Source organism: Seriola aureovittata, chromosome 13 (assembly GCF_021018895.1).
Source record: "Seriola aureovittata isolate HTS-2021-v1 ecotype China chromosome 13, ASM2101889v1, whole genome shotgun sequence".
In the NCBI taxonomy this organism is placed as follows: domain Eukaryota; kingdom Metazoa; phylum Chordata; class Actinopteri; order Carangiformes; family Carangidae; genus Seriola; species Seriola aureovittata.
In genome coordinates this window covers 18,655,333-18,678,978 of record NC_079376.1, presented here as the reverse complement: position 1 = coordinate 18,678,978, position 23,646 = coordinate 18,655,333, and the positions used below count along the sequence as shown (strand labels likewise).

The following is a 23,646-nucleotide window of genomic DNA, read 5'->3' as shown; positions in this document are numbered from 1 at the left end:
AATAAAACTAGTGAACTGACCTCGATAGCATTCTTTAAAGAATATAAAAATAATTTATAATTGCTGTCTGTAAATTAAATATCCTGTGAATGTTTTAAGCATTTTATGTCGTTCCTCCTTTGGTTGACAACTCATAATCAAGCATATAAAAATGTTGCCAAGCTATAAGGACCTCACTTAAATATGCAATTCAACACTTATATATGAGTATACTACCTATATTTTCTCTTTTATAAAATTGTATTAAAGAGAGGATTGGTGCTCTTAGTTGAGATCAAATGTGTGTTTCAATGAACATTAACATCAAACTTCACTCATGTGTTCCTTCTGCTGGCACAGCAGCTGATAAAAACGTAAATGTTGTTCTTGAGGATGCGCCAATTTTCATAGCGCCAGGGCTTCACATGCGTCAGTTGGAAGAGAAGACCGCAGACAACATCTCCAATGGCTCCTCGGTACACACCAAGTCTTCGCTCCCGTCTGGCACCCATGCTGCTTTTCTTGCAGCTAGGGTTCATTGTCATTTTTGCCTTTTACACTGAGATCCAAAGCAGAGGAAACGATTATGGAAAAACTTTCAGCAACATTTACCCCGGTGAGTAGTGACATTTTAAAATTCAGCAGTGTTGGGAGGTGCTGCAGTTAACCCTGCTGGGCATTGATAAGCTCCTACAGTTGCTGATTCTTTTAGAGCAGATGAACTGTGGTGTCCCCTGAGAACTGAGCTAACAACTGAAATACACCAGAAGTGACTGTATTGTCTGGGTCTGTATTGTGATTCAGATATGTGACACTTTTTAAAAGCTCCCTACTTCTCTTCTCTTGCAGAGTTCCAGGATGTGAATGTGATTGTGATACTAGGTTTTGGCTTCTTGTGTACTTTCCTGGTGCGGTACAGTTTCAGTGCCTCTGCCTTCAACCTCCTTGTGGCAGTCATGGCCACCCAATTGGCAATCATACTCAATGGTATTGAGTATAACAGAGGAAAGATCAGGCTAGATTTGAGAAGGTAGGACATCACACTTCAGAGTTGCTTTCATGAGTGATCTCTTTTGATTCTGTTGGTCCATATATGTCTATTATACTGGATATGGCTTGTATAAAATAAATTGTCACTCCATTGATCAGAGGTGTATTGAACAAAATAAAAAAATAGGTACATGATGTTATAGGATATTTTACAGTTCTAGCTTTGAAGTCACTGCTTGTAATGTTTTTATATAGCTTGGTAGAAGCTGAAATGTGCACAGCTTCTGTCCTCATTTCCATTGGAGCTGTTCTGGGGAAGACCAACCCTGTTCAGCTTATCCTCATTGCCCTGCTGGAGGTGTCGGGGTTTATCTTGAATAAATGGGTCCTCCAGACTCTGCTGAGGGTGAGCGACATTTAATTGAGCATTTCACCCTTTCATCAGATCTTCAAGCCAAGCATATTCACATCATACAGTATACAGTGCGTGATATGTACGTAGGGTTTGTCCTGATGATAATGTTTCCTGACGGTAGGTCTGGCTGCTGAACAGCATCATGGTGCTTCACATCTTCGGGGCTTTCTTTGGACTCATGCTGACCTGGATCCTGCATCGGGAAGGGCAATTTGAAAAAGAGAAATTTGACCACAAAACAGGATTATTCTCCATGTTGGGTGAGAAACTTTCTCTGTTTTTCCTGATGTTATAGTATTTGTATGATTGCACAGTAACTGGGATGGTTACCCTTCAATTGAGGATCAAACCCTGCGTAAGCAAGCACAATAGAAATCCGGTTTGATGTTCTCTGTTTTCCAGGGACTGTGTTTCTGTGGATGTTTTGGCCCAGTTTCAACTCAGTCCTTGTGGACGATGGTACTCCTGGGAGGAAGTTAGGGGTCGTGTACAGCACCTACCTGGCCCTGGCTGTCAGTGCTGTAACAGCAGCTGCTGTGTCTATGCTTTCCAGTCCCAAGGGAAAACTCAACCTGGTATGATCTGACACTTGAGATCTTCACACATAATTATGCCACTATAGGCTGGACTGAAAGGGCTGGTGCCTAGAGATCCACCCAAAAACCTAACCAATCAGTCAATATGCTTGATACCAGCGTGGTCTGACTGAGGGCGTATATCTTCACTCTTCTGTCAGATCCATATGCAGTCATGCATCCTTGCTGGTGGTATTGCTGTTGGGGTCTCCATGTCAGTGGTTCATCAGCCATGGGAAGCTATGACAATTGGATTCACAGCTGCTGTTGTATCAAGCATTGGATACCGTTACCTCAAGGTTCTGATCACCACATGGACATTTTAGCCTTTGATTAATTAATGTATACATCAGAATTGCTGATTACCTCTTATTTTCCAGCTCCACATGCTATTTGCATTTGACTGCCATGACACCTGTGCTGTCCTCAGTACACACGGACTCCCTGGTCTACTGGGATGGGTAGCACATCTCCTCCTGAAGATTAAAGACTGTGATGATCACACAACGTAAGAATGCAACAGTCATATGACAGGCATTAACGCACACATACACTCAAAAGGTGTGACACACTGTGTCCTTCATTTGCAGGGCAATCCGGTTTGCTGTATTTCACATTTGTAGTCTCCTCATCACCATCACCTTAAGTCTGTCCATGGGAATCATTACAGGTAAGTTTCCACATTCATCACCTCCGCACAATCATAAAACATGACAGAAGAAATAAATTTTCATTTTGCACTATCTTGTAGTTACACAAATACGTTATCAAATAAGTTTTTAGTATTTTAGTGAAATTCACTTGAAGTTGCATCTTTTACAGCATCCAACAACACACTGTACTGTATATCAATACTAGTTTATATTTGCCATTTGTAAGCTTGTTTTCCTAATGACCTTTACATGTAATTATTAAAAGGACTTCTACTCAAGTGGAATTTGTGGAGACCAACCCAAGACAAGAAATGTTTTGATGATCAGGCTTTCTGGGAGGTATGCAATCTGTTATTTTCCTGTCTGCATTGAAAAAAAATGGTCAGTGATACTTAACAGTATTGTACTTGGCCTTATTTTGTGTTATGCTACACCTTACAGAGCCAAAATCATGACTACCCTCTGAAATAAAATGTTTTCATATTTTACAGTTCCCCCATCTTGCAGTGCGCAAGTAAGGCAGTGGAGACAAGTCTGGAGTCCTGGAAGTACAAACAATTTTCTGCATAAATTCATGTCAATGTAAATAATTGATACAATTATTCTTATTTTAAATGCAAAGTAGTTAATAGAAACTTTATGAGTCCAAGGCTGGGACAAAAAAAAAAAAAAGGTTTAAGTGGAAAAGCATGAAGAGAAGAGTCATTTATTGTTCAGTATGTTTATGTTTAATGCTGCCATGGCTGTCGGAAAATGACCTCATGGTCTGGATATTACATAAGCAAAATGGATAAGTGTAGCAGTCAAATACAAATCTCCAATACACAAACTGCATCCTACAGTTGTGAAACCTTTGTTGACTTCAGGTCAGCAGTGTGAGCTAATTAACCCTCAACAATAAATCTGGATGATTGCAACGTTTCAGAGCTGACAGAGCGTTATTTCAGGAAAAATACAAACAACCCCATATGGTTACATTCAGTATATGTGTATGTGCACAGTATTTTGTGACGTTGTTCTCAATATATTTTGTACCATAATAATTTATGTACTTTCCAGTCAAACAGTTCAAATTAAATGATGTCATAGAAGTCAGTATACCCAAAGAAACGTAGACAGCTCAGGGAAGTACATCTCCCAAAATACACATTTTGTTATACACAATTTGTAAACCATTCTAAGTACATGGCTACACAGTCTGAGTGCAAACCGACACATTTAAAGATGTGCCACATTTGAAAATATTCAAACTTTCAGGAACTCTATTAAAATTTGTGCTTAGTTATGATTTAGCCATTATAAAGCAAATGACATAAATTAAACATGTTAAATTGAATGCTAAAAAAAGTTATTATACATTAAGTGAATAACCACTAAAGCATATTGTCTCATACAATATAGAAAGCAAGCTTTATAATGGTGAACATAAAGACACAGTCCATTACTGCCACAGATCCTCTGTGCGTCCAAACTTGAAGACCAAACCCCTGTACCAAAAGACAGGAAGACAGTGTGAGGATGTGAAGGGTAAATATGAACTGAAAGTAAGGCTAAGTCCACACTACTACATTTTCGTTTTAAAACACATTTCTTTTCCTACATTACCTCCTGCCGTCCACACTACTCCAGAGTTTTTGAGCCCTGACAACAGAGAGTTTTTGGAAACATTTCTAGCCCCATTTTAGTTTGAAAACTCTGGGGTTGTGTTGTAGTCTGGACGGGCAAAACGAAGACTGTTGGAAACGATGATGTAGACACCTGCTGTCGCTCCCTGAGTGGGTCTTATCAGCCTTGATTACCAGTGGTGAAAGCAACATGAATAAGGAATTAATAGCGTTACAGGCCTTGTTGTTTTGGCTAGCAGCTGTTGTGCAGTTAAATACTACTGTTCCTCGTTTGTACTATATTGTGTGACTTATCAACTGCAGAGTAGACAGTCTGCTTCTTGTTTACACCAGCTCGAGCATGCTAAGTGAATGGTCATGTATGTTTGCGTTTTCAGATGTGTCTGGACGGAGATCGTTTCCGATACGGAGCTAAAATGGTCACCTGGACCGAGATTGTTTTTGTTTTAAAATGCCATTTAAAAATGAAAGCGTAGTAGTGTGGACGTAGACTAAGATGCAGCCGTGGACTACCGACTTACCCAAAGAAAATGAATGCGTTTTGGAAGAAAATGGCAATACCAGGGTACACAACAGGCTTCTCTGTAAAAGACACAACAGGTTTACAGAGGTTATAAAATGATGCAACATGTATCGTTTTGCACATGTACCTACATTCAGTAACTGCATCATACTGCCTTCTATTTAATCTCACTCTCTTTTTAAAACACTCTTCTGAGTTGCTTAATACTGTAAAATGACTCAATGTCACACCCCAAACTAATTCCTAAATAGTTGGTGCAAGTTGTGCTGTGCCAAGCAGACAAACAGGACTTACGAGGCACTACGAATCCTCCAAACAGAATCCACATGGAGGCAATGAGAGAACCAAAAGCCAGCATGAAGCCAATGAAGAGCCACACTCGTGCGCCTGCAAACAGAGATAAGAAAAGGTGGATTACTGGGTGAGTCAACACTGTGCTTCTTTATGGGTTTGTGTTTTACTGCATGTATGTTGTAAGAGTAATACAAGGAAACAGTTTGAAAATAGGGCATACATACTGTAGAAACCACATTTAACAGTATTAGAATACTTGGCTGACTAGAGAAGAAACCATCATCACAAATGGGAAAAATGAAATGTGCATGGGGAAATATGCTCATAATATAGAGTAGTTCATCAGGTATTTTCTGTCACACACACCTGTCTGTCCCATGCAGCCTTCACTGTAGCTGTCTCCTCTCACTTGGCCATTTGAAACAGCATTTATCCTAAATGGTTCAAATGAGAGAAAAAACAATTACAAACATATCAGAAGCTACTTAGTAAGTTATTTTTTTACCAGATTGCTTATGTTGAAAAGAAGGTAATAAGAAATTTTCAACGCCAAAACTGAAGAATCTAATGACCTGAGGAAGAGCAATATAACAAAAAAAAATCCTCATCCAACGGTCCACTAACTTAGTATTTCTGAAGCTTTTCAGCCACGTCTTGTGGCCTTCCTTGGTTGATGTAGTTGTTCAATTGTCATGGAGATGATTTAGTTGCTATCATGTAGCCTAAGTATGGAATTTCAGTCACGTGATAGCAGCTGTATGTGGAAAACAGATCAAAAACCACTGACTGACTGGAAAAGGGCTAAAGCCAGCAACCAGGACTCAGTGGACGGCCCGTGAAAGATTGAGGCGGTCACCCACAACAGAGACCATCTTTGAACAGGGACAGGGGTAACAATCTCTCCCCATATACGACCACCTGTTATCTTGTGACCGGAATGTCATATTTAATTCATGTTATAACAACTAAACCATCTTAGTGACAACTGATCAAATTCATACACAGTGGAAACTGAAGGAGCTAAAACTTCCTGTGACAGAAACAGTATGCAAAGCCTGTCTTACATTAGAAAGGCCACTGTAGCGATGACTCCACAAGTGTGATAGGCATGATGAAACTGTCCCTGATCAGGATATTTCACTGCTGCATCGATGATGATCCACCAACCAGTGAAGAACTACAACGACAAGATCCATAGTTAGCCTGAGGAGTTCATTGACTATTTTCTCACATGTGAAGCTTTAATGAGAATGTATAACAAATCTTCTTGTTGACTATTTACAAACGGGAATCCACAATTCTGAATATGTTATCATTAAAAGCTAGAGGTAAATACAGATCATTAACATGACTCTCAAAATAGCCCACATTACCCTACAGTAGCAACAGTCTGTATGGCCTAATAGGAAATCAGTGAAAATACCAGCACTCCAGCAGCGATAGATGCAATGGTGTTTCTTCTCTCTCCCCAGTCCACATTGCACTCGCAGTCTCCGCACCGGATTCCGTCCAGAAAGCCTGACATGACTGTGGGAGAGGGCGTTAGGTCCAACAAGGTGTAAAAATGAAAACAACTACAGAAACACCTTGTCAGCTTGACAACATAAGTCTTTGTGATATACAATCGCTAGTATATAATAGCTAAAGTCAACTCCCCCCCAAAGTGATATCTGAAACCTGAAAAACAATTTTGTGCGCAGTAGCGTAGCTGTACAGTAAGTGTGATTAACCCCACACCAAGCAGCAACAAATCTGTAACTCCACGCTTACACACTAAATGTGCAGCTTTCTAACACCTATTTGACAACAAAGCTGTCGACGTATCAAACTTAAAGGCTGCAGAAACAGACGTTGTCTTCATACATCAGATAAAAACACGTCCGTGTCGATTCTTTTGTTCATCGCTTTGGCACTAGCAAACATTTCCTTGAAGTGTTCTTCTTGCTACAAAGTCGCTGAAAATAATGTCATAACTCAAACGACAGTGGTTGTACCAAGTACAAACATACAGAGACACGGCATTATTTGACAGTAATGACATTCTCAAAAGATTTCTTACCTTTTATTTTCGGTTTTTGATGTGAACCTCTTGGATAAAGCCGACTTTGCTTCCGAAAGAGCTCGGTCATGCACATGCGCAGTTCATCCACACCCATTTGATGAGGGAACCTCTGAGACGCTGATGATGATGGTGCCTTCAGGTGCTATTGGACTAAACGGCATTTTTAAAAAGATAACATTATAAGGACATTATCGATTATTAATCGACTTAGATATAATAAACATATGACGTAAGCTATAAGCAAGCCCATGGAAGTGAGTAGTTCCAACTTGCATACAGTTCATACTAAAATTGATTAAATATAAAACACGCATTTACTGCACGTACCAAACTATACAGGGTAGACTTTGATAAATGCTGTCTTAAAGACCATATATCTTTGACATTTACTTATTAAGTCATTGCGTATTGAAAAGAAGTACAATTTCCACTAAACCATCAAAGCAAGTATCAACAACAAACACTTAAATATGATCGAAATGATATTTAACCAAAGAAAAGATACATAATTGTGAGATAAAAAATGTTGTGTATTTTCTTCTCTTGTATGTAGGCCTGTTTACATTGGAGTGCTTAATCTGTGGTTCAGTGGTGTGGGTGCAGAGCAGCTAAACACATGTTTAAAAACAAAAATGTTTATTGAAACAAATGGATTGGCTGATTTTACACCTTAGTTATCTCAGAGGAAACAACTTTCTAGACACAGTCAACAGAACACTATCATAGATTTAGTATTGATTAAGATGACGTGTAGATGGCTTTGAAGCAATTTACTGTATGCTCCATCTAATGGGAGATTTGTGCTTAGCTGGTGCATCGTGTGAGTCACATGGGGTCTTCAAGTCTGCTACTAAACCTTTTATTAGTCACATGGCAGCAGTGCTTTCAACTGTGGACTATAAAGAACACATTTGAGGAAGTAGCATCAGTTAGTATGTACTTTATTGTCAATGATTACACAGAGTAAACATTCACAACATGGAATAAAAAACATCAATATCAAGTTAGTGGTCCATAAAAATATGATTTGCATCATAATTTGAAATAAGCATTTAAAGAATTGTACAGATACTTTATTGTTGATACATTTGAAAATGTTATGCAAGCCAGTGTAAATGAGCAAACGTGTAAGTCAGATGGGCAACTAGAAGATGGCATTCATCTTAAAAGACACCAATCAATTGCAAGGCTACAGATATGGACAGAATAATGACTCCAAAGTATCCAATGTAGCCATAGGCACCATTCATCCTCTTGGCTGGATCTGGAATAAAACATAAAATAAGACAATGTAATGTACACCAATGCAGACTTATATGAAACATATAATTACTATTTAGTAGGAACAAGGAATTCTACATTTGCTAGTGGGGGAATTAATTTTATGGTCTGATTTTGCAACTCTGGACATCTAATGTTTTGCAGATAACACATTAAATGAGTGCATTAGTTAACCACTTAACTTAAACAATTACCACAATGGAGACCTCATTGATATATGTCTTAGTTTCATTACCTTTTGCTCATATGATATCTTCTGTAAATGATTAAACTAAACTAGGTGAGGAAGAGTCACTGCCCTGTGACCTACACTTTCAAAACATTATTTTGTGGGATATACAACCAAATTGTTGCATTACAGTGGTAGATAAGAAGCTGGATGAATTATGATCATTACAAAGCAATGAAACAAAAAGTAAATTATTACACTTTGCATTTTAATCCCTAAGCGCCCCTAAACTCATACAACCTTTGATCCATGTACTATTACATCATAGTCAACACTTACAGAGAAATAATATTAAGGAACAATATTTTAAGTTTATTAAGTCAACCTTTATGAATGAAATTTTAGTTTCAGTTTAGGTGCTTTCTTCCTCCATTACATCCTTTCACATACATTAGCATAATGTCAGTCTTACCTCCTGTGTAGTACCCCCAGGCATAGGAGAACCTGCTGGTCACCCAAATAGCTCCCAGCACAGATGCTGTTAACTGAGATTACAAAAAGAAAATCAAAACAATGGGGATACACAAGGGTTTTTTAGTTTGAGGGAAATGTGCTTAATCATCATGACACTGTCTTGTGGGCTTGATTGTTATCTGGAGAATTCATGCCAAAGATCATTTGGATTGCTTAAGTTGCTCCTTTCACACATCTGACATAACATGTGCAATCAGTTTTAGTATCCACCCCAATGCTCAGACAGTGCTGGTTGTGACATGTTTTATATTGAAAAACACAAGCGTTGTTACCAGTATTATTGTAAAGTAAAAATGATACATACCGGATAAACAAGAGCTGCAATGGTCTGGAAAACAAGCCACTGAGGATACACCTCAAGAGTGTTCTGGTGTGCTCTCTGGATACAGTTGAACACTTTCTCCTTGTCACTGTACATAGTGGGATACTACAAAGATAAACATTGTGATTTAGTCACATTGTGAAATAGTCTACAATTATAAATACTCAGACAGACAGAAACAGAAAAAAATTCACAGCACAGATTTCCATTGTCTTTAAGTCAAACTTTAACTACCTGAACATCGTACTTCTTCCTGGCAGCTGAAACCTTGACTCCTAAATACCCCAGCATCGTCCAACTGTAGAGGTAAATAAATATGACATAACCGAAGCTGGACGGCAGCACAGTGAGAATATCCATCTCTGCTCGATGTCTGGGCTGTTTTTCAGGTCTCAGATTACCAGAACACGGCAGTATACCAACGAACCGATAGGCAATTTAACAACCAAGTGAACGGTTGGAAGCCTCCAAGTAAACAGGGCAGACGTAACATAAAATATCGCGAGATTTCCTGTCAAGGTAATTTTTAAAGGACAACACCACCAATTTTTGAACCTGAACATTTGCATGATCAAGTTTGTAATCTTAATAATAATAATCATCACCATCATCATCATTATTATTATTATTATTATTATTATTATCTTGAACATATTTGAACTGTATGTTTTACCATACAAGCAACAGAGAAATAGGCCTACCAGAAAATACCAAATACCAAAATACCATTAAATCATATTGATTTATCATCAATTTCATTTTATTTTGCAACAGTCACATGCATGCTCAGGGACTTCTATCGAAAGACTGTTTTAAGAGCTCGAAATGCAGTTCTGTTTAAAGCTGGTTTGTTTGGTCATAATGTGATTGAATTGATCTTGCTTATTTTTGACATTGTAATACTGCATTTTTCAAACACAGACGAAGAATATATGAGTTAACAAGCCTGGCTGAATGCTGCATTTTTTACACATAGGAAAGTCGGAAATTACAAGCTCCGACTCGGAAAAAATTATTTGAACGCATGAACAGATCGGATTTTTGACTCGGAACTCGAGCCAACCATGCCGAGGCACCACTATTTATCTCTCGTGGGTTTGAATCTTTTTGTGTCTCTATGTTTGAATATAAGTTATGTATGTCATTGATTGACTAACTTTAAACCCCCACCCTAGAAAAATGGCGTGTTCATGTTCTTGTTGCGTGCATATACTCAAACTCTATAGAAGTTGTGTTCAAAGACATGTATTTCTATAATAATAATTTGATTCTTTCAAAATTTCGAGTCGAACGAGCCGACACTGAATCGGCTAATCCCCAATCCAGGTTCACACATTGTTATATAGGTGTGTATGACAATGTGACTTTTGGAGATTACATATTATAGACTTAAAAAATAACTAATTTCACCCAGAAGGCATGGACTAGTTATGTTTGTACCAAAGCAGGTCACCAAAACAGTGATTAGTTCAAATGAGTCCGATCGTCCGGAAAAAGGGAGGAACACATGACTGGAATTTTCCACTGACTACTTAAAGCCCGTTGCTCCGCCCGCTACGCTTTCATTTGAGTGACGACGACAGAAGCTTCAACTTCGACAAAGAGACAACTCTTGCGTTTTCAAAAACATTTGGCTACAAACCAATAATTTGTAAGAGCACTTTTTAGTTCTTTTCATAAACTATCATCCCGTGATTTTTGAAGGCGACTCTCTTGACATATCTCCTTTATACCGACGTTACCAGAACAAAGGTTTCAAGCTACGGTCGAACTGGTAAGTAATACAATGTCAGCTAACATTAGCATAATTTTCTTTTGCCAGTCTAGAGTTACATGTAAACTGTTTTAGTCGGCCGTTGTGAACATTAATGTGTTCATGTAATTGTAATAATAATTTCAGAATCATTTTAACCATAAGGTAAGGAAACGGATATATGAAGTACGTTGTAGTAATAACAGATGTTAGCTCATGCTAGTCAAGCTATTCTTAGCTTGCGTCATACTGGAAATTTCCAGTACTCTGGTCAGCCATTGTAGCCACGCAACGTAAGTTTGCTCACTAGGGGCGGCAATGAGGTAACAACTGTTATGCAACAACAGCCATAGACTTAAACATACACTGTGGCTGGTGTCATCAAGGCACTTAAATAAAACAAAAATAATTGTAATTTTGATTAATACTCATACAGATTTTCTTTTCTCTCCACCAGCCCTTGGAACAATATAAAATAATGACCAAGGGAGAAGACTCACACTCTGAAATGGCCCATGCTCGTCAGAGTGATGGCATCAATGTGATCTTTGACCAAAACAGCCCTGCCTCATCTCGCTCCCAGTCCCAAAGCAGCAGTGGCAGCAGACAATCCTCTGGCTCTGCCTGCTACAGGGGGCGAGGTAGTCACAGGGGGCGTTCTTCATCTTCTTCGTCATCTACATCCAGAAGTAGGTCCTCCTCTCGCCCCAGGTCTCGCTCTCACCCTCGGTGCCACAGACGTTCCTCTCGCTGTGGCTGTGACAACCATCGTAGATATGGCCATGGCCGCCACCGCCGCTCCCCACCACGCCGTTACAGAGCCCACTCTCGCTCCTACAGCCGCTCGCCCGTGCAAGACAGATCCCCAGGTCGCACACGCTACAGGTCCCGCTCCAGGTCTCCCAGCCGTTTGAGCAGGCACAGGAGGACCGTGAGCCAATTTAGAAGCAGGTTTTCCAAATCCCCAGCCAGAGGATACAGGAGCCGCTCGAGGTCCACATCTTCAGGACATTTGAGTTTGGATGGTAAGTTGATTGGATCAAATGGTGAAATTGTCATGCCCAGAGAGGCAGGCTTTAAAGGTGGAAAAATGATAACTTTGCAACTGATTAAATCTTCTTCCAAATCTAATCTGTTCCCCAGATAAAAGAGAACCCCTTGAAGCTGCAAAGGCCAATGCTTTGAATATCCTAGGTGTGGAGAAGCTGGAACTTCCTGAGAGTGTGAAACCAATCCCGTCAGAGAAGTCAACGGAATCCAGATGGGTGTCACCAGAACCAGAGACAAGGGTGAGACAAGACCTCGAAAAGACTCTGTTACAGGTGGGTGTCTGAAAGTGAATGTCAGCTCATACTGAACACATCATGCACTAAAGATGCTGCTTTATCACAGATTCCAATTGAAGGCCTAGAAGTATTTTTCCCATCTTGGACTAGATGTAAATACAAGGTAAGGGGTGCTGAGAACTTTAGGGACAGCTAATAGTTTTTCACACCACTTGTGCATAACTGCACTGACCATCCATTAACTTTTGACCTAGTGGTCAGTGGACTCCTAGGTCTTTGGCTGTGCATGAAATTTTTTTCTTTCTCCTAGCTGTCACATCTTTGTATATCAAAGCGGCAACAAACACAGATTATATCAAGCAGAGTTTAATGTCTACAGATGTCTGTTGATAAGCTTGAGGTCTATGTTGTGTTGAATTTCCTGTCTTGTGTTAACCTTTGGACCCCTGAGGGAACACACATACTCTCTGTATTTATTCCTGTCTTCATAGATAACATGACAGTGGTCTCCTTCACTCATCGGCACCTGGGATTAAAAGGCTGTCATGTGACTTGGGTGACGACAATATGTGTTTGCGTGAAAGGTTAATTAATAAGTCTTGTAATGTTTGCAATTAAACCAACACATATGTAGATTTAGCATTTAGACATAATGCACACAGTCCATTCAAATGCTAATCACACACATAGATAACTGGATCATTGACAACCAATTCAGATATTGTATTACAATGACTACACTTCATATAACAAGGCAATAGAATTTTGACATTACAAATGTATTCATGCTTGCAGTTGAAATGGGTCATTGTTATTTAGCAGAATCCTCCACTTGCTGATGGAGCGCAGGCGTGTGGACTGCGTTATAGTGACTATTCCTGTCAAGAGAACTAAAAACAGACGAAGAACTCCTCTCCGTATGCCAAAGATAAGTTGGTACACGAGGCGTGTGCTGAGGGTCTGGGAAACCTGCATCTCCATCATTCTGCCACTCTAGACAGAGAAGACATCCTTTTTACTATTTTGTTTGCATTTTTTTGTTTTTACTGTTTCAAGGTCTGTACTTGAAGCACTCATTTAATGGTTGAGCCTAGTCTTTGTGTGGGGGGTGGGAAGTGTGCATGAGAGCTGCAGTTTGTTGAAGCTAATTCTGAAATGTATCTATGCAATAGAAGTGCTTTACAATATTAGTAATAAATCCTATAATCCATCTATCTGAACTTCACAAACTGTAAAAGCTCACTCTACTATTAGTTCTACACCCAGTTCTAACTAGGTCTGTCTTTCTTGTCTTTTTTGAAACAGAGCAACGAGACAGAGCCTGATGACGTGTCCAACCTAAAGATGTCCCCGAAAAGGAAAATAATCTCTTTCAGCATTAATGTAAGTGGCTTAAATTGTTCCTGTTTTTACTAAACTCTTATTGTTAATAGCCAGACCAAACATTGCTTTACAGCACCCTGCATGTTGAATAATGTGTTTTTAAAGTCTTTGTTTCTCTTGTAATCTTGTTCCTTTTTAGAATTCTGTGGCCAAACCAACAACAGTAGCACCATCCTGTGCTAAGGTAACTCCCAGAGTGGACAGCTATGAAAGCAGGAAGCCCTACGGCCACTGGGTTCCAGTCAAATCAGGGCGATCCTCCAGCGCACGCAAACACACACTCACCAAGGCACACTAGTGTGGCCGAGTACATGGACACTGTAAATACTGTGAATATTTTGTACACATGTTCATTTCACGGTCGGCGTTTTCTTTCAGATGTTAAAGAATTAGGTGGGAAGACATGAAGAATTCGTTTCAGGTGGGATATTTTTTTTCCCCTTCGTTGTGTATTGTGCTGTAAATAGATTGAATAAAAACGTTTATTTGATTAAAAAAAAAAAAAAAAACTGCTTGTTTTTCACTTTTTTTACCACCCGTAAATCACAGGTCTGCATTAAGCCTGTAAAAACTAAAGTGTTGAGGGGAAAGGTTTTAGTTTGAAGTGGCTCATCAGAAGAGGGGGATTCCGAATTTCCAAACTGGTGGTAATTATATTTTAATTTGGTGACCAATATGGAACTAATCAGTTACAAGTATCAAGTAATGGTGTGTTCAGATATTCCAGAAGGGTATATGGGGTACACTGATAAGGGTTCATGAATACACAATTATGTGCGACTGAATCTATACAAATCAAGGTCAACTCCATACTTGTAAGTACTGTATTCACATAATTTGTGTGATGCCAAAACAGAAGTCATAGCAGAAAAATAAGTAACTACAATAGTGTGTGAGCACATGTACAAACATGTCGGCAGACAGTTGAGAAAAACGACTAGGTGGAACAAGTGCCTCACTTTACAAAGACAATGGGCTTGTTGTCTCTGTGCTGCCAGTTGCATGTTTGCAAAGGTTTGCTTCATCAGTCCAACCAAAGTGTGTGCAAGGATACGCATACCATGATTTGCTGTAGTCTGACCAAGCAAACGGACAAATACGTCAACACGATAAATGGATACAAGTTAACTGCAATTTCTATAATGACCACATGGTGTCAGTATTATATTTTTTCATTTGTGTATCACATGGTTATTAGGGGTGGGTGTTATTTTTTATTGCAAGAGTTTGTCTGAGTTTCCACACATCTGAATAACTCCAACAATAAATCCATACAATGGTGTATTACAGTACAAAGGTATTCTCAAAAAAACTACTGATGCCTCTGAATCATTCCAGAGGCGAGCGACGAGGTTCCTCATGATTGGTAATTGACCTTGGTTTTTATCAGTTTACCACAGACATTTTTTTTTAACAGACATTTTGACACAGCACGTGTAAATGACAACATTAATGATGATACTGTCACGGAACAGTTGAACAGAGTCATTGTTAATGTCATTAGTAACACCTGTGCTTTTCCTACTATGACAAGTCAAAATGTCTTGAGGAGAAGACCTGTACTAATTTATCAGTCACTGTCCTGGAATCACAGCCACACTCACAATGGGACGAGCACAGACAACTGCGTGCTAATGCAGCATTTGAACAGGTTCCTTCTAAGGCAACTTGATATAATCTGCTGTTGTGGCTACTGTGCTACTTACCCTAAAGCTTGAGTGTATTTAGCTTGACAAGTTCCTGGCAAATGTTTAAAATAAAAGTGAAATTACTATAAAGAAGGTAACTTCTCTATTGGGTATGATAACTATCTATTTAGTAAGTGATACATTTTAATCCCTCCAAGATTTTTCACACTGGTATTGGGATTCATGTCAAAATCTGTTGTGATAAAAGGGTAAAGTCACACTGATTTGAACGTGTCTTAATGCCAGACTGTGTGTCTCCTGCTGTAAACTGACCTATTCACTCTGATTAATTGCTTCGATATGAGATAAAGCATGCAAAACGTAACACAGTGAGTCTTATTGGAATTGGAGCAGACGATACTAGAACACAAGTCAGCCCTGTTTATCAATATACTTCAGTGGCCTTCACATTCACAAACACACACAAGAGTTGACCTTTGTAGTTTTACTAGACAAAACGGACTAGACAGGTTTGTCTTATTATTGTATGACTCAGTTTCATCGTGAATATCAATGTTTTGTTTTTTCTTACAGACAGAAGTAAAAATTGATGCCTCAAAATCACCTGCAGAATTTTGTGTCTATGAAAAAACTCACCTGTTAACCCTGTGGTTTATTCAGTTATTTTGTTTTGCTTATATTTACAGGGAACATTTCAACTGGCAGTTGGCTTTAAAAGACTCAAAGGTGTCATTACTTGTGAGACACAACATTGGATTTATGCACTGCTGTTCCTTACGAAATCCCCAGCCAATATCCTCAGGTGAATCAGATAAGACTACAAAATATCAGAATCATAAACCTGAACACTTATTCCACTCCCCAATTGATATCAGTCAGATATCAAAAGACCTTTCCTACCTTTCATCAGTTGAATACAAACAACGTGTGGCATGGCATCTTTGCACACCATCTTTTGGGGGAATCCCATAAATCCAGTGCCTGCTCACAGGGAAATACCACAATATAATAACTATAGATACAATTCAATGTCGGCATGACTGTCCCTACACAAACTAATCAGTCTTTGCCCTGTAGAGGGTGCAATGCCACTACATTCAGACGGACAGGATTTCAGAAATAGGACACTTGCATGGGAACCTGTTTTCCTGTCTTTTATCTCCTCTCCAGTCACAAGGCTTTCCTGCTCATGTCACAGCTCCGGGCAAGTTGGTTAAACTAAGATGTGGACGATAATGAATAAATTCAATTGCTCAATTGTTGGTCCTTATCTCTCTGTGCACCTACACTAAAACATTCTTTTGGCTGGCATCTTCTGCAGCTAAACTTGCCCTGAGGTTTGATGGTAGTTAATGGTAGTTCATTCTCACGCTCAAAACGTCTCTGTCATGAGACCACACGCAGTAAAACCCACAGAAAAACCAACAAGTGTGCAAGATAACTGGATAATTGGAAGTGGTTTATTTAAAAATAAGGATAAGAACACTCATAAAAAAGTGTTGTTTTAACTTCTAATACTGTACAAAGAAACACCACACATTACATATCTTACAGATAATTGAATTATCTTTCAGCTCAAAATAACCCCAGCATGATATAAGATGTCTGAGGAACTGCCTTACAATACACTGGCTATTTTAGCATTTTGTGAACATGTACTCCTGGTATGTAGAAAGTATAGAGAAGAAAAAGCTTCACCCAGGACTCTGGAAAACTGAAGCAGTGAACATGTCCACTGAGGTGACTGGACTGACTAGACAGCCGTGCCTCTCTCCAAGTTTTGTTTGATCTCCGCTGTGTATTTGCCGTAGAAACGCTCCGCCTTCTTGTTGAACTTGGCATTCCTCTCGTTGATGTAGTCGATGTCTGCGTCGTCGTTGTAGGCCCTGCGTCGGCTGTACTTGGCCCGCTTCTCGATCCTGACAATTGCAAATAAAAGCAGTTTAGGGAGGATTTCATAAACCAGTACTGCCACTATCCATGCCATATCCATTAACAGTAATTGGCTACAGGCAATAATTTGGCAGTGTGCATTTAAATTTGGCAAGTAGAGTGGCAATGGAAAACCTAACGCACACATACATACATACTCAGAGGAAAATACTGTCAATTTGTGAGCTCCCAGTCTTGATTCACTGTGTCTTCAAAGCATTGTTGTGCGTCATACCCTGGCAACTGAATCCTTGTCTAATGCCCCACAGTCACATCTCTAACACAAGCCTTAGACTGTCTCAAATATAGAACAGCTCAGGGAAAGACCAGGGTAATCTAACGTGAAAGGGACTTCTGTAGCAAAGACAAAAACAAAGAAGCAGTGGAAGAACAAAACTGTTTGAGGTAAAAGTCAGTTAAATGTGAGGGACACCAAAGGTACTGTTTGATCTCTATGTGTTGTGACTCTTATGTGGTTTTCATAAAGGTTGGAGAACCATCTACCCACATCCACTTACCAAAATACTTATTATTGTTACTTGTGGTAACCATAGGGCCGTTTCTTTGACATACGGTTATTTACATAATCTGCTATGGTTTGACCAGGAGTCTGTTTAAGATGCTCCATGACCCTGTTCAGATAATAATAAGGTGCCTCCTATCAGCTGCTTGCATCGGGATTTCCACTCTGGGGCTGATTTATTTAGCTCAGATAGTCCCTGGTTCACACAAAACAACCCCCTCATCCAAATTGGCAAAGACATTACAAACTCACTCTTTCCACACATAATTTATCACAACTGAGATAGTATCATATTTCCAGACCTATCTCCACACTACATTTGTGGTGCGCCAGTTCCAGAAAAAAAAGGTCTGACTAAACCCACTGTCATTCAGAGATGCATGAAAGAAAACATTTTGGTTTGTTTGAATTGCTTGAGCCAATCATAATAAGCAAGGTTGGCCTGAACAGTGCTGAGCTCACCCATGCTTTTCTTAAATAAAGTCATGGAAGGATGAAATTCTATTGAGGAGGGTTTTACAAACAACTAATGGCCTGCCTTATGTACAGTTCATTATTTTGTCAAAGTTTCCCATCATTAGCGTTGAGTTTGTTTGTCTGGTACGGAGCCTCTTGTTATTTCTCACTGGCAACATCCAGAGAGCAGAAATTAAAGAGTTACTTTGTGCTGTATAAAGATTTATCTTAGCGGTCTGCCCAGTGAGTCAGACTAATGCTTAATGCGCAGACTGAGATAAAATTGACCTACTGTTTCTCAACATCTTCCACCATGCGGTCAATTCCTTCCTTTGTGGGGACGTGTGTCCCGTGGATCAGGCTGTTGGACGTAGGGTAAAAGTCCTCACCACTGTGGAGCACCAACAAATGGAATTAGAAATACATAACCACAGATAATTGCCATTTTAACATATTTAAACTGACTTTTCTATTCCATCATTGTGATTATGGTCATCCTAATGAGAAGATGCTGTGGCTTTAGGGCAAAATGTGTTGGTGTATCATTCACAGATCTACACGTGGCAGCCTTTAAGGGTGAAAAACCTGCAGGCACTGAACTTATCGTTTATGCCTTTCGTGAACACTTTCCGATCTTTAAATTATTTCGGGAGTGTGCAGATATGTCAACACTTACCCCAGGGCAAATAAGGGGGCACACTAGTTAACATATAGAAAATGCTTTGTGCACATGTGATGGGTGAATGCTAAGATGATTACGTCAAGCGAATTTCACAGTTATGGTTGTAATAGCAGAGATGTCCTCATGAATTATTTTATGGCCCTGCTAGGGGGACAGCACAAAGATCTTTTAATGCCAGAGCACATTTCTTCCCATGTTGAGTTGTCTGTCTTTCTTGGTAATGTATTAAAAGACACAAATACAGTACCATCACAGCAGAAGAACAAGGGGACAAGAGGCTCAACTCACCATTCCTCCCGCTGTCTCTCATAGCCCTCTAAGTCTGGTCTGATCTGCTTGGTAAGCCTCTGGTACTGTCGGAATTGGGCCTCAGCATAACCTGCAGTCCATTTTGTGAGACAGAGAAAAAAATTTGACTGAGTTATAATTACCGGAACAAACAGCAAGCAGGCATGAGGCTAAGCAACACAACCTGCGGCTGGTTAAGGAGGGACGAAGAGGGAATTCTCCTCCTGCCTTCCTCTGCTGAAGACCCTCTGGTGATAATTTTCTCCCGAGAGGTTTTAATTCAGAGGAGGTTTTGATGCAACAGATGGCAGCCATATTTAGGAGACACAGTCATTTTTTTCAGTAGATTAAATAGGGAGCAATTTGAGAAGATTAATATCCCAAGGGGTCCTTACATGCAACTGGTATTGCTCTATGCACTGCTGCTATGTAGGACTTAGATTTTTATTAAAATCCTAAATTTAAACAGGTAGTCTCATTGAGATAGGGATCTAATTTTCAAGAGACCAGTGCACAAAAAAAAACCCCAAAAAACATAGACAGACACACAGATAATTCCCAGACATACATTATACATTATCACATTTAAGAAAAGCATGTGCAAGAGTGATTGAATACATAAGTACAACCTTTTAAGATGTTCCAGTGAAATAACAGAATGTAACTTAATATTTTTTGGAGCTCCTTCCATTTGCAGCAAAGTTTTTGAACCAAGTTTTTCCAAGTTCAGTTTGAACAAGCAGCTAATGTTCAAATGTCCTGTGACTTGACACTGTATTGTACTGTATTTAAATGTAACCAGAGAGCAAAGGTAACCAGGCAGTTTTTGCAGTAGAGCTTTATAAATAAACAACATACAATGCTGCTCCCTTCTGTTTGTTAAGGAGGACTATCTCATCTTTTTGTATGACATGCGATGGTGAGTGAGAGAAGTGTCACCTGTGATGAAGCACAGTGCACAGATGGTACCATCTTTAGAAGCAACACGTCACTGTGTGATAAAACTGTGAACAACCTCTTAAACGATCACATGCTACAGAACCGTAAAACAAAACAGAAGACTAGAATCACGGTGCACCACTTTTTTCCCCACAGTAAATTGTATTAAATTACTATTTACTAAATGAACAGACTGAGGTTCCATGGCGTGACAGGAGGGTTACCCACGCCTTAAATAAAGCAGTTTGATCTAATCACCATTTGCCCTCAATGTTACTTCCTGATGTGACTAAAAATGCTTGCAAAGGGATTCCAAACCTAATATAGTCATTAAGTGACAATCACTGCAGTGTGTTTAACAATGACCGCAAATCATATTAGGTGTGAAAGGGACAGAAACATATTTTTCTCTGATCAATAAAGCAACATGTAATCAGTTTAGATTTCTTCTAAAATTTAAAGATAAATAAAGACTCCAATCATTTGTCTGTACTTTGATTTTAACTGATTCACACAGTTAGTTAAGTGAACACGAGGCTGGTGACAGTATGTGTCAGGTAATCTAAAAGTGGCACACGTTGGTTGAAATGTCCGTATGCATACTGATCTGTGAGACTGAAGTGCAGGAGGAGGTCATTGTGCTCCAAGCTCTTTTTGTATCTTATATTGATTAAAGCAATGTGACAAATTTAATAATTTCATTGAATTAAGAAGTTCTGGTTAAGTACCATGTCTTCTGTCCTCTCATGATGACAGAGAGAATCTCTAACATTCATCCAAACCAATGTGACAAAGCGTCAACAGACTAAGAGGTGAACTTCAGTTTACAAATCATACACTGAGCTGCAGGTACACAGCAGGTAAGAAATTATAAGAAGGTGGCCTTTCATCTCTCCCACATCTGAGATGCTACCAGATGGATAAATTATTGTTATTTTGAAGAAAAGGGCCATAGCCAACACGATTGAGGTAAACTAACACATACTTAATCTGTCAGTATACGGATGCGACTGGCAGAAAAAAACAAGCAGGTTGACAGGCTTAGTCCCACTCATTTGAAAACAAAACACCTGTGATTTCCTATTATGAAGAAACTGAGGGGGACCCAAGCAGACCAGGATGCAAACTCAGGGTTACTGTACCAATGAATAAATTTGTACCCACTTCATGACATGTTTCATACCATTTAAACCAAGTGTACTCAAAGAGCACACTGCAATAAAAATTGATGTATGTGTTCATTGGAGACGCTGCCACCAACCTGCAAATCCTGTGTCTGGGTTCTTCTTCTTTTTCTTCCTCTCCCACCGCTCTGCATCATCAGCAGTAATCTCCAGCAATTTCACTCTGTCATAGTCCTCCCCTCTGTCAGCACATTCCTGAAAGCCAAATATTGTTTTAGTAAACACAAAGCATGACTAAATGTATACAAAATGAAAAAGCATGCTGTTTGGGGAGACTGAGATTCAATAAACTTCTAAATATAAAGACGCGTGAGAAAAGCGATAAAACGACAACTGAGTTTACAACCTTGCTAGTTGTTAACACTGTTATTCCAGTTGATCATCATAAAAATCTTGGCAGCCTGGTCAACACCACTTAGACTAAAATACCTTTTTCTTTTGATCTTCAGTAAGCTCCCACTCCAGTCGAGCTTTCTTAGCCTCCCAGTTAGAAGGGAGTTTGAGTCTCTTGTCCTCCTCCACAACCTCCTGGTGATTAAGCTTACGTGCTTCATTCTGTAGTGGAAATTAAAACATGATGATTGGTTGTACAAGTAGCAGTGTATATATATGATCTGATATATCAGAAATACACACCCAAGCTTGAGTCAATACAATTTCTCGAACTGACACTAAAACATTATTAGTGCGGCTCGTGTTGGATGTGTCGTTCACAGTTGCGAATCAGTTCACAGCTTAACGAGATCATAAAATTTAGTCATCATCGCGTTTTTACCAGGTACAGTTACACAACTCACCCGTTTGAAATGTAACTCTCGAAATTGTCGTAGTCTTGCTTCTCTCTTCTGGGACGCAGGAGTATCAGTCGTTTCCTCTTCAGTGACTGTAGCAGATACCTGAAAAACGACTGCTGCCATTAGATACGAAAAATATAACTAACAATGATACGTTTTAATGGCCATGTGTAACCTACGATAGACAAGACAGTCGAAAACATCAGACAGAATCACAGGCGAGCTAACGTTAGCTATCTAGCACTCGCTAACATCGGTTAGCTTAACGCAACAACATGTGATTGTAAACAAGTGTGGAACAGAAACACAATCTCCGCGAGAGAAATGTAACATCGATATCAAAGAAATTATATTAATCAGCTATAATATACCACTACATCAAAATATGCGAGTAATTTGAAAAAAAAAAAAATCAACTAACCTCACTGCGGGACGCCATTGTTATGCTACACGAAGGAAGAAGACCGGAAGTGTGACGTTTCTACCGGATATTGAAAAGACAGTAAACGTAAACGGTTTTATTTTATTATTTTGTAAGAAAATATTTCGATAAATGTATGTTTGGTCGAAGACTTCCATCTCTTCCAATAACCATGACTGAATAGATAGAGGTAATTTTTCTGTGCAGTCTAATTTTGAATATTTTTCCTTTCTTTTAATTTCAAAAATATATTGCCCTTCATTATTCTGTCAGTGAAAAATAATTTAAACATCATTCAAATTATGTAAACTGTATTTCTTTAACATGAAATAAATGTTATTATTTTCAACCACTATATTCAATTCAAAATATTTATTTTTATTAATCATAAATACCATCAAGTCCAACTCCTGACCTTCTGTAGACCTCGTGCATAGTTCAGGGCTGTTTTTTGTGTTTTATACTAAATAAGAAAGTACAGGAGCAGACGGATTTAGTGTCCTGTGAGAGATAGGGAAAAAACTACATACAATGGGTGCTGTAGTTATTGCTAATAATGAAACTGTGTAAGGATATAAGGCAATTTCTTAAGATCAGATAAACACCTATGTTACAAACACATTCAATGATGTTTCCATTTTGTAAAATGAGATACTGTCATACACACTGAACCCTCTCACCCCTCTTTTTTTCAAATTATTTATATGTCAGTGAAACAGTGGAACACTTCATCCTCTACCAGCCTCCTGTCATGAAAATAAATGTAGTGTAATGTAAATGACATGCATATTTAATTTGTAAAAGAGCTGAAGGATTTTTCTTGTTGAAATGCTGTTTGAAATGTTATTTTGCATCTGCTCCTGTTCTTTTTTATTGTCACGAACTGGCTCAAAGTCAAACTAGACTTGCCGCCTTGCGGTTGTTTGCCTCCGCC

General features: G+C 39.1%; 5 protein-coding genes across 13 annotated transcripts; 2 read left to right on the top strand and 3 right to left on the bottom strand.

The window, feature by feature from the left end:
• The first annotated feature begins 365 nt into the window (after positions 1–365).
• Positions 366–3,536, top strand: rhd (Rh blood group, D antigen). Its single transcript, XM_056394231.1, has 10 exons — positions 366–595; positions 829–1,009; positions 1,225–1,375; positions 1,506–1,644; positions 1,787–1,959; positions 2,121–2,258; positions 2,340–2,467; positions 2,550–2,629; positions 2,878–2,951; positions 3,104–3,536. Exons 1-10 carry the CDS (start codon positions 445–447, stop codon positions 3,128–3,130), a joined length of 1,242 nt encoding a protein of 413 aa, XP_056250206.1. The 5' UTR covers positions 366–444; the 3' UTR covers positions 3,131–3,536.
• Positions 3,318–7,210, bottom strand: tmem50a (transmembrane protein 50A). Its single transcript, XM_056394232.1, has 7 exons — positions 7,114–7,210; positions 6,478–6,581; positions 6,119–6,231; positions 5,421–5,488; positions 5,055–5,147; positions 4,759–4,819; positions 3,318–4,099 (listed from the first exon to the last, which is right to left on the bottom strand). The coding sequence occupies exons 1-7, from the start codon at positions 7,208–7,210 to the stop codon at positions 4,054–4,056; spliced, it is 582 nt and encodes a 193-aa protein (XP_056250207.1). The 3' UTR covers positions 3,318–4,053.
• Positions 7,211–8,040: 830 nt separating this feature from the next.
• Positions 8,041–9,900, bottom strand: mgst3b (microsomal glutathione S-transferase 3b). The gene is made up of 4 exons (XM_056393531.1): positions 9,657–9,900; positions 9,405–9,527; positions 9,039–9,111; positions 8,041–8,380 (listed from the first exon to the last, which is right to left on the bottom strand). The coding sequence occupies exons 1-4, from the start codon at positions 9,780–9,782 to the stop codon at positions 8,280–8,282; spliced, it is 423 nt and encodes a 140-aa protein (XP_056249506.1). The 5' UTR covers positions 9,783–9,900; the 3' UTR covers positions 8,041–8,279.
• Positions 9,901–10,972: 1,072 nt separating this feature from the next.
• On the top strand, positions 10,973–14,436 carry rsrp1 (arginine/serine-rich protein 1). Of its 8 annotated transcripts, XR_008829356.1 has the most exons (7): positions 10,973–11,196; positions 11,633–12,200; positions 12,319–12,497; positions 12,568–12,624; positions 12,953–13,517; positions 13,767–13,844; positions 13,984–14,030. XR_008829356.1 is itself a non-coding variant. In XM_056393223.1 (6 exons), exons 2-6 carry the CDS (start codon positions 11,654–11,656, stop codon positions 14,140–14,142), a joined length of 1,020 nt encoding a protein of 339 aa, XP_056249198.1. In that variant the 5' UTR covers positions 10,974–11,196; positions 11,633–11,653; the 3' UTR covers positions 14,143–14,436. The 8 variants fall into 8 exon arrangements, 4 of the variants coding, with proteins under 4 accessions (XP_056249198.1, XP_056249199.1, XP_056249202.1 ...); XR_008829353.1 differs by having other exon boundaries at positions 12,953–13,844; positions 13,984–14,054; XR_008829354.1 differs by lacking the exon at positions 13,984–14,030 and having other exon boundaries at positions 12,953–13,045; positions 13,284–13,844.
• A 2,499-nt stretch (positions 14,437–16,935) lies between these two features.
• On the bottom strand, positions 16,936–22,772 carry syf2 (SYF2 pre-mRNA-splicing factor). 2 transcript variants are annotated; one of them, XM_056393229.1, is made up of 7 exons: positions 22,713–22,772; positions 22,295–22,393; positions 21,927–22,052; positions 21,575–21,692; positions 19,375–19,465; positions 18,697–18,795; positions 16,936–17,412 (listed from the first exon to the last, which is right to left on the bottom strand). In XM_056393229.1, exons 1-7 carry the CDS (start codon positions 22,728–22,730, stop codon positions 17,247–17,249), a joined length of 717 nt encoding a protein of 238 aa, XP_056249204.1. In that variant the 5' UTR covers positions 22,731–22,772; the 3' UTR covers positions 16,936–17,246. The 2 variants fall into 2 exon arrangements, with proteins under 2 accessions (XP_056249204.1, XP_056249203.1); XM_056393228.1 differs by lacking the exon at positions 22,713–22,772 and having other exon boundaries at positions 22,295–22,429.
• Between the last annotated feature and the right edge of the window lie 874 nt (positions 22,773–23,646).

Excerpts from the sequence above, each read along its gene's own strand:
- rhd (XM_056394231.1), top strand. The coding sequence starts at position 445 with ATGGCTCCTCGGTACACACCAAGTCTTCGCTCCCGTCTGGCACCCATG. Across the intron at positions 1,376-1,505 it reads TCCTCCAGACTCTGCTGAGG|GTCTGGCTGCTGAACAGCAT; the intron begins GTGAGCGACATT and ends TCCTGACGGTAG. Across the intron at positions 2,468-2,549 it reads GACTGTGATGATCACACAAC|GGCAATCCGGTTTGCTGTAT; the intron begins GTAAGAATGCAA and ends CTTCATTTGCAG.
- tmem50a (XM_056394232.1), bottom strand. The coding sequence starts at position 7,210 with ATGGGTGTGGATGAACTGCGCATGTGCATGACCGAGCTCTTTCGGAAG. Across the intron at positions 5,148-5,420 it reads AGGCTGCATGGGACAGACAG|GCGCACGAGTGTGGCTCTTC; the intron begins GTGTGTGTGACA and ends CTCTGTTTGCAG. Across the intron at positions 4,820-5,054 it reads TGGAGGATTCGTAGTGCCTC|AGAAGCCTGTTGTGTACCCT; the intron begins GTAAGTCCTGTT and ends TGTCTTTTACAG.
- mgst3b (XM_056393531.1), bottom strand. The coding sequence starts at position 9,782 with ATGGATATTCTCACTGTGCTGCCGTCCAGCTTCGGTTATGTCATATTT. Across the intron at positions 9,528-9,656 it reads GGAAGAAGTACGATGTTCAG|TATCCCACTATGTACAGTGA; the intron begins GTAGTTAAAGTT and ends TTATCTTTGTAG. Across the intron at positions 9,112-9,404 it reads TTGCAGCTCTTGTTTATCCG|TTAACAGCATCTGTGCTGGG; the intron begins GTATGTATCATT and ends TTGTAATCTCAG.
- rsrp1 (XM_056393223.1), top strand. The coding sequence starts at position 11,654 with ATGACCAAGGGAGAAGACTCACACTCTGAAATGGCCCATGCTCGTCAG. Across the intron at positions 12,498-12,567 it reads TCGAAAAGACTCTGTTACAG|ATTCCAATTGAAGGCCTAGA; the intron begins GTGGGTGTCTGA and ends GCTTTATCACAG. Across the intron at positions 12,625-13,766 it reads GGACTAGATGTAAATACAAG|AGCAACGAGACAGAGCCTGA; the intron begins GTAAGGGGTGCT and ends TTTTTGAAACAG.
- syf2 (XM_056393228.1), bottom strand. The coding sequence starts at position 22,414 with ATGGCAGCAGTCGTTTTTCAGGTATCTGCTACAGTCACTGAAGAGGAA. Across the intron at positions 21,693-21,926 it reads CTGAAGATCAAAAGAAAAAG|GAATGTGCTGACAGAGGGGA; the intron begins GTATTTTAGTCT and ends TTTGGCTTTCAG. Across the intron at positions 19,466-21,574 it reads CCCAGACACAGGATTTGCAG|GTTATGCTGAGGCCCAATTC; the intron begins GTTGGTGGCAGC and ends AATGGACTGCAG.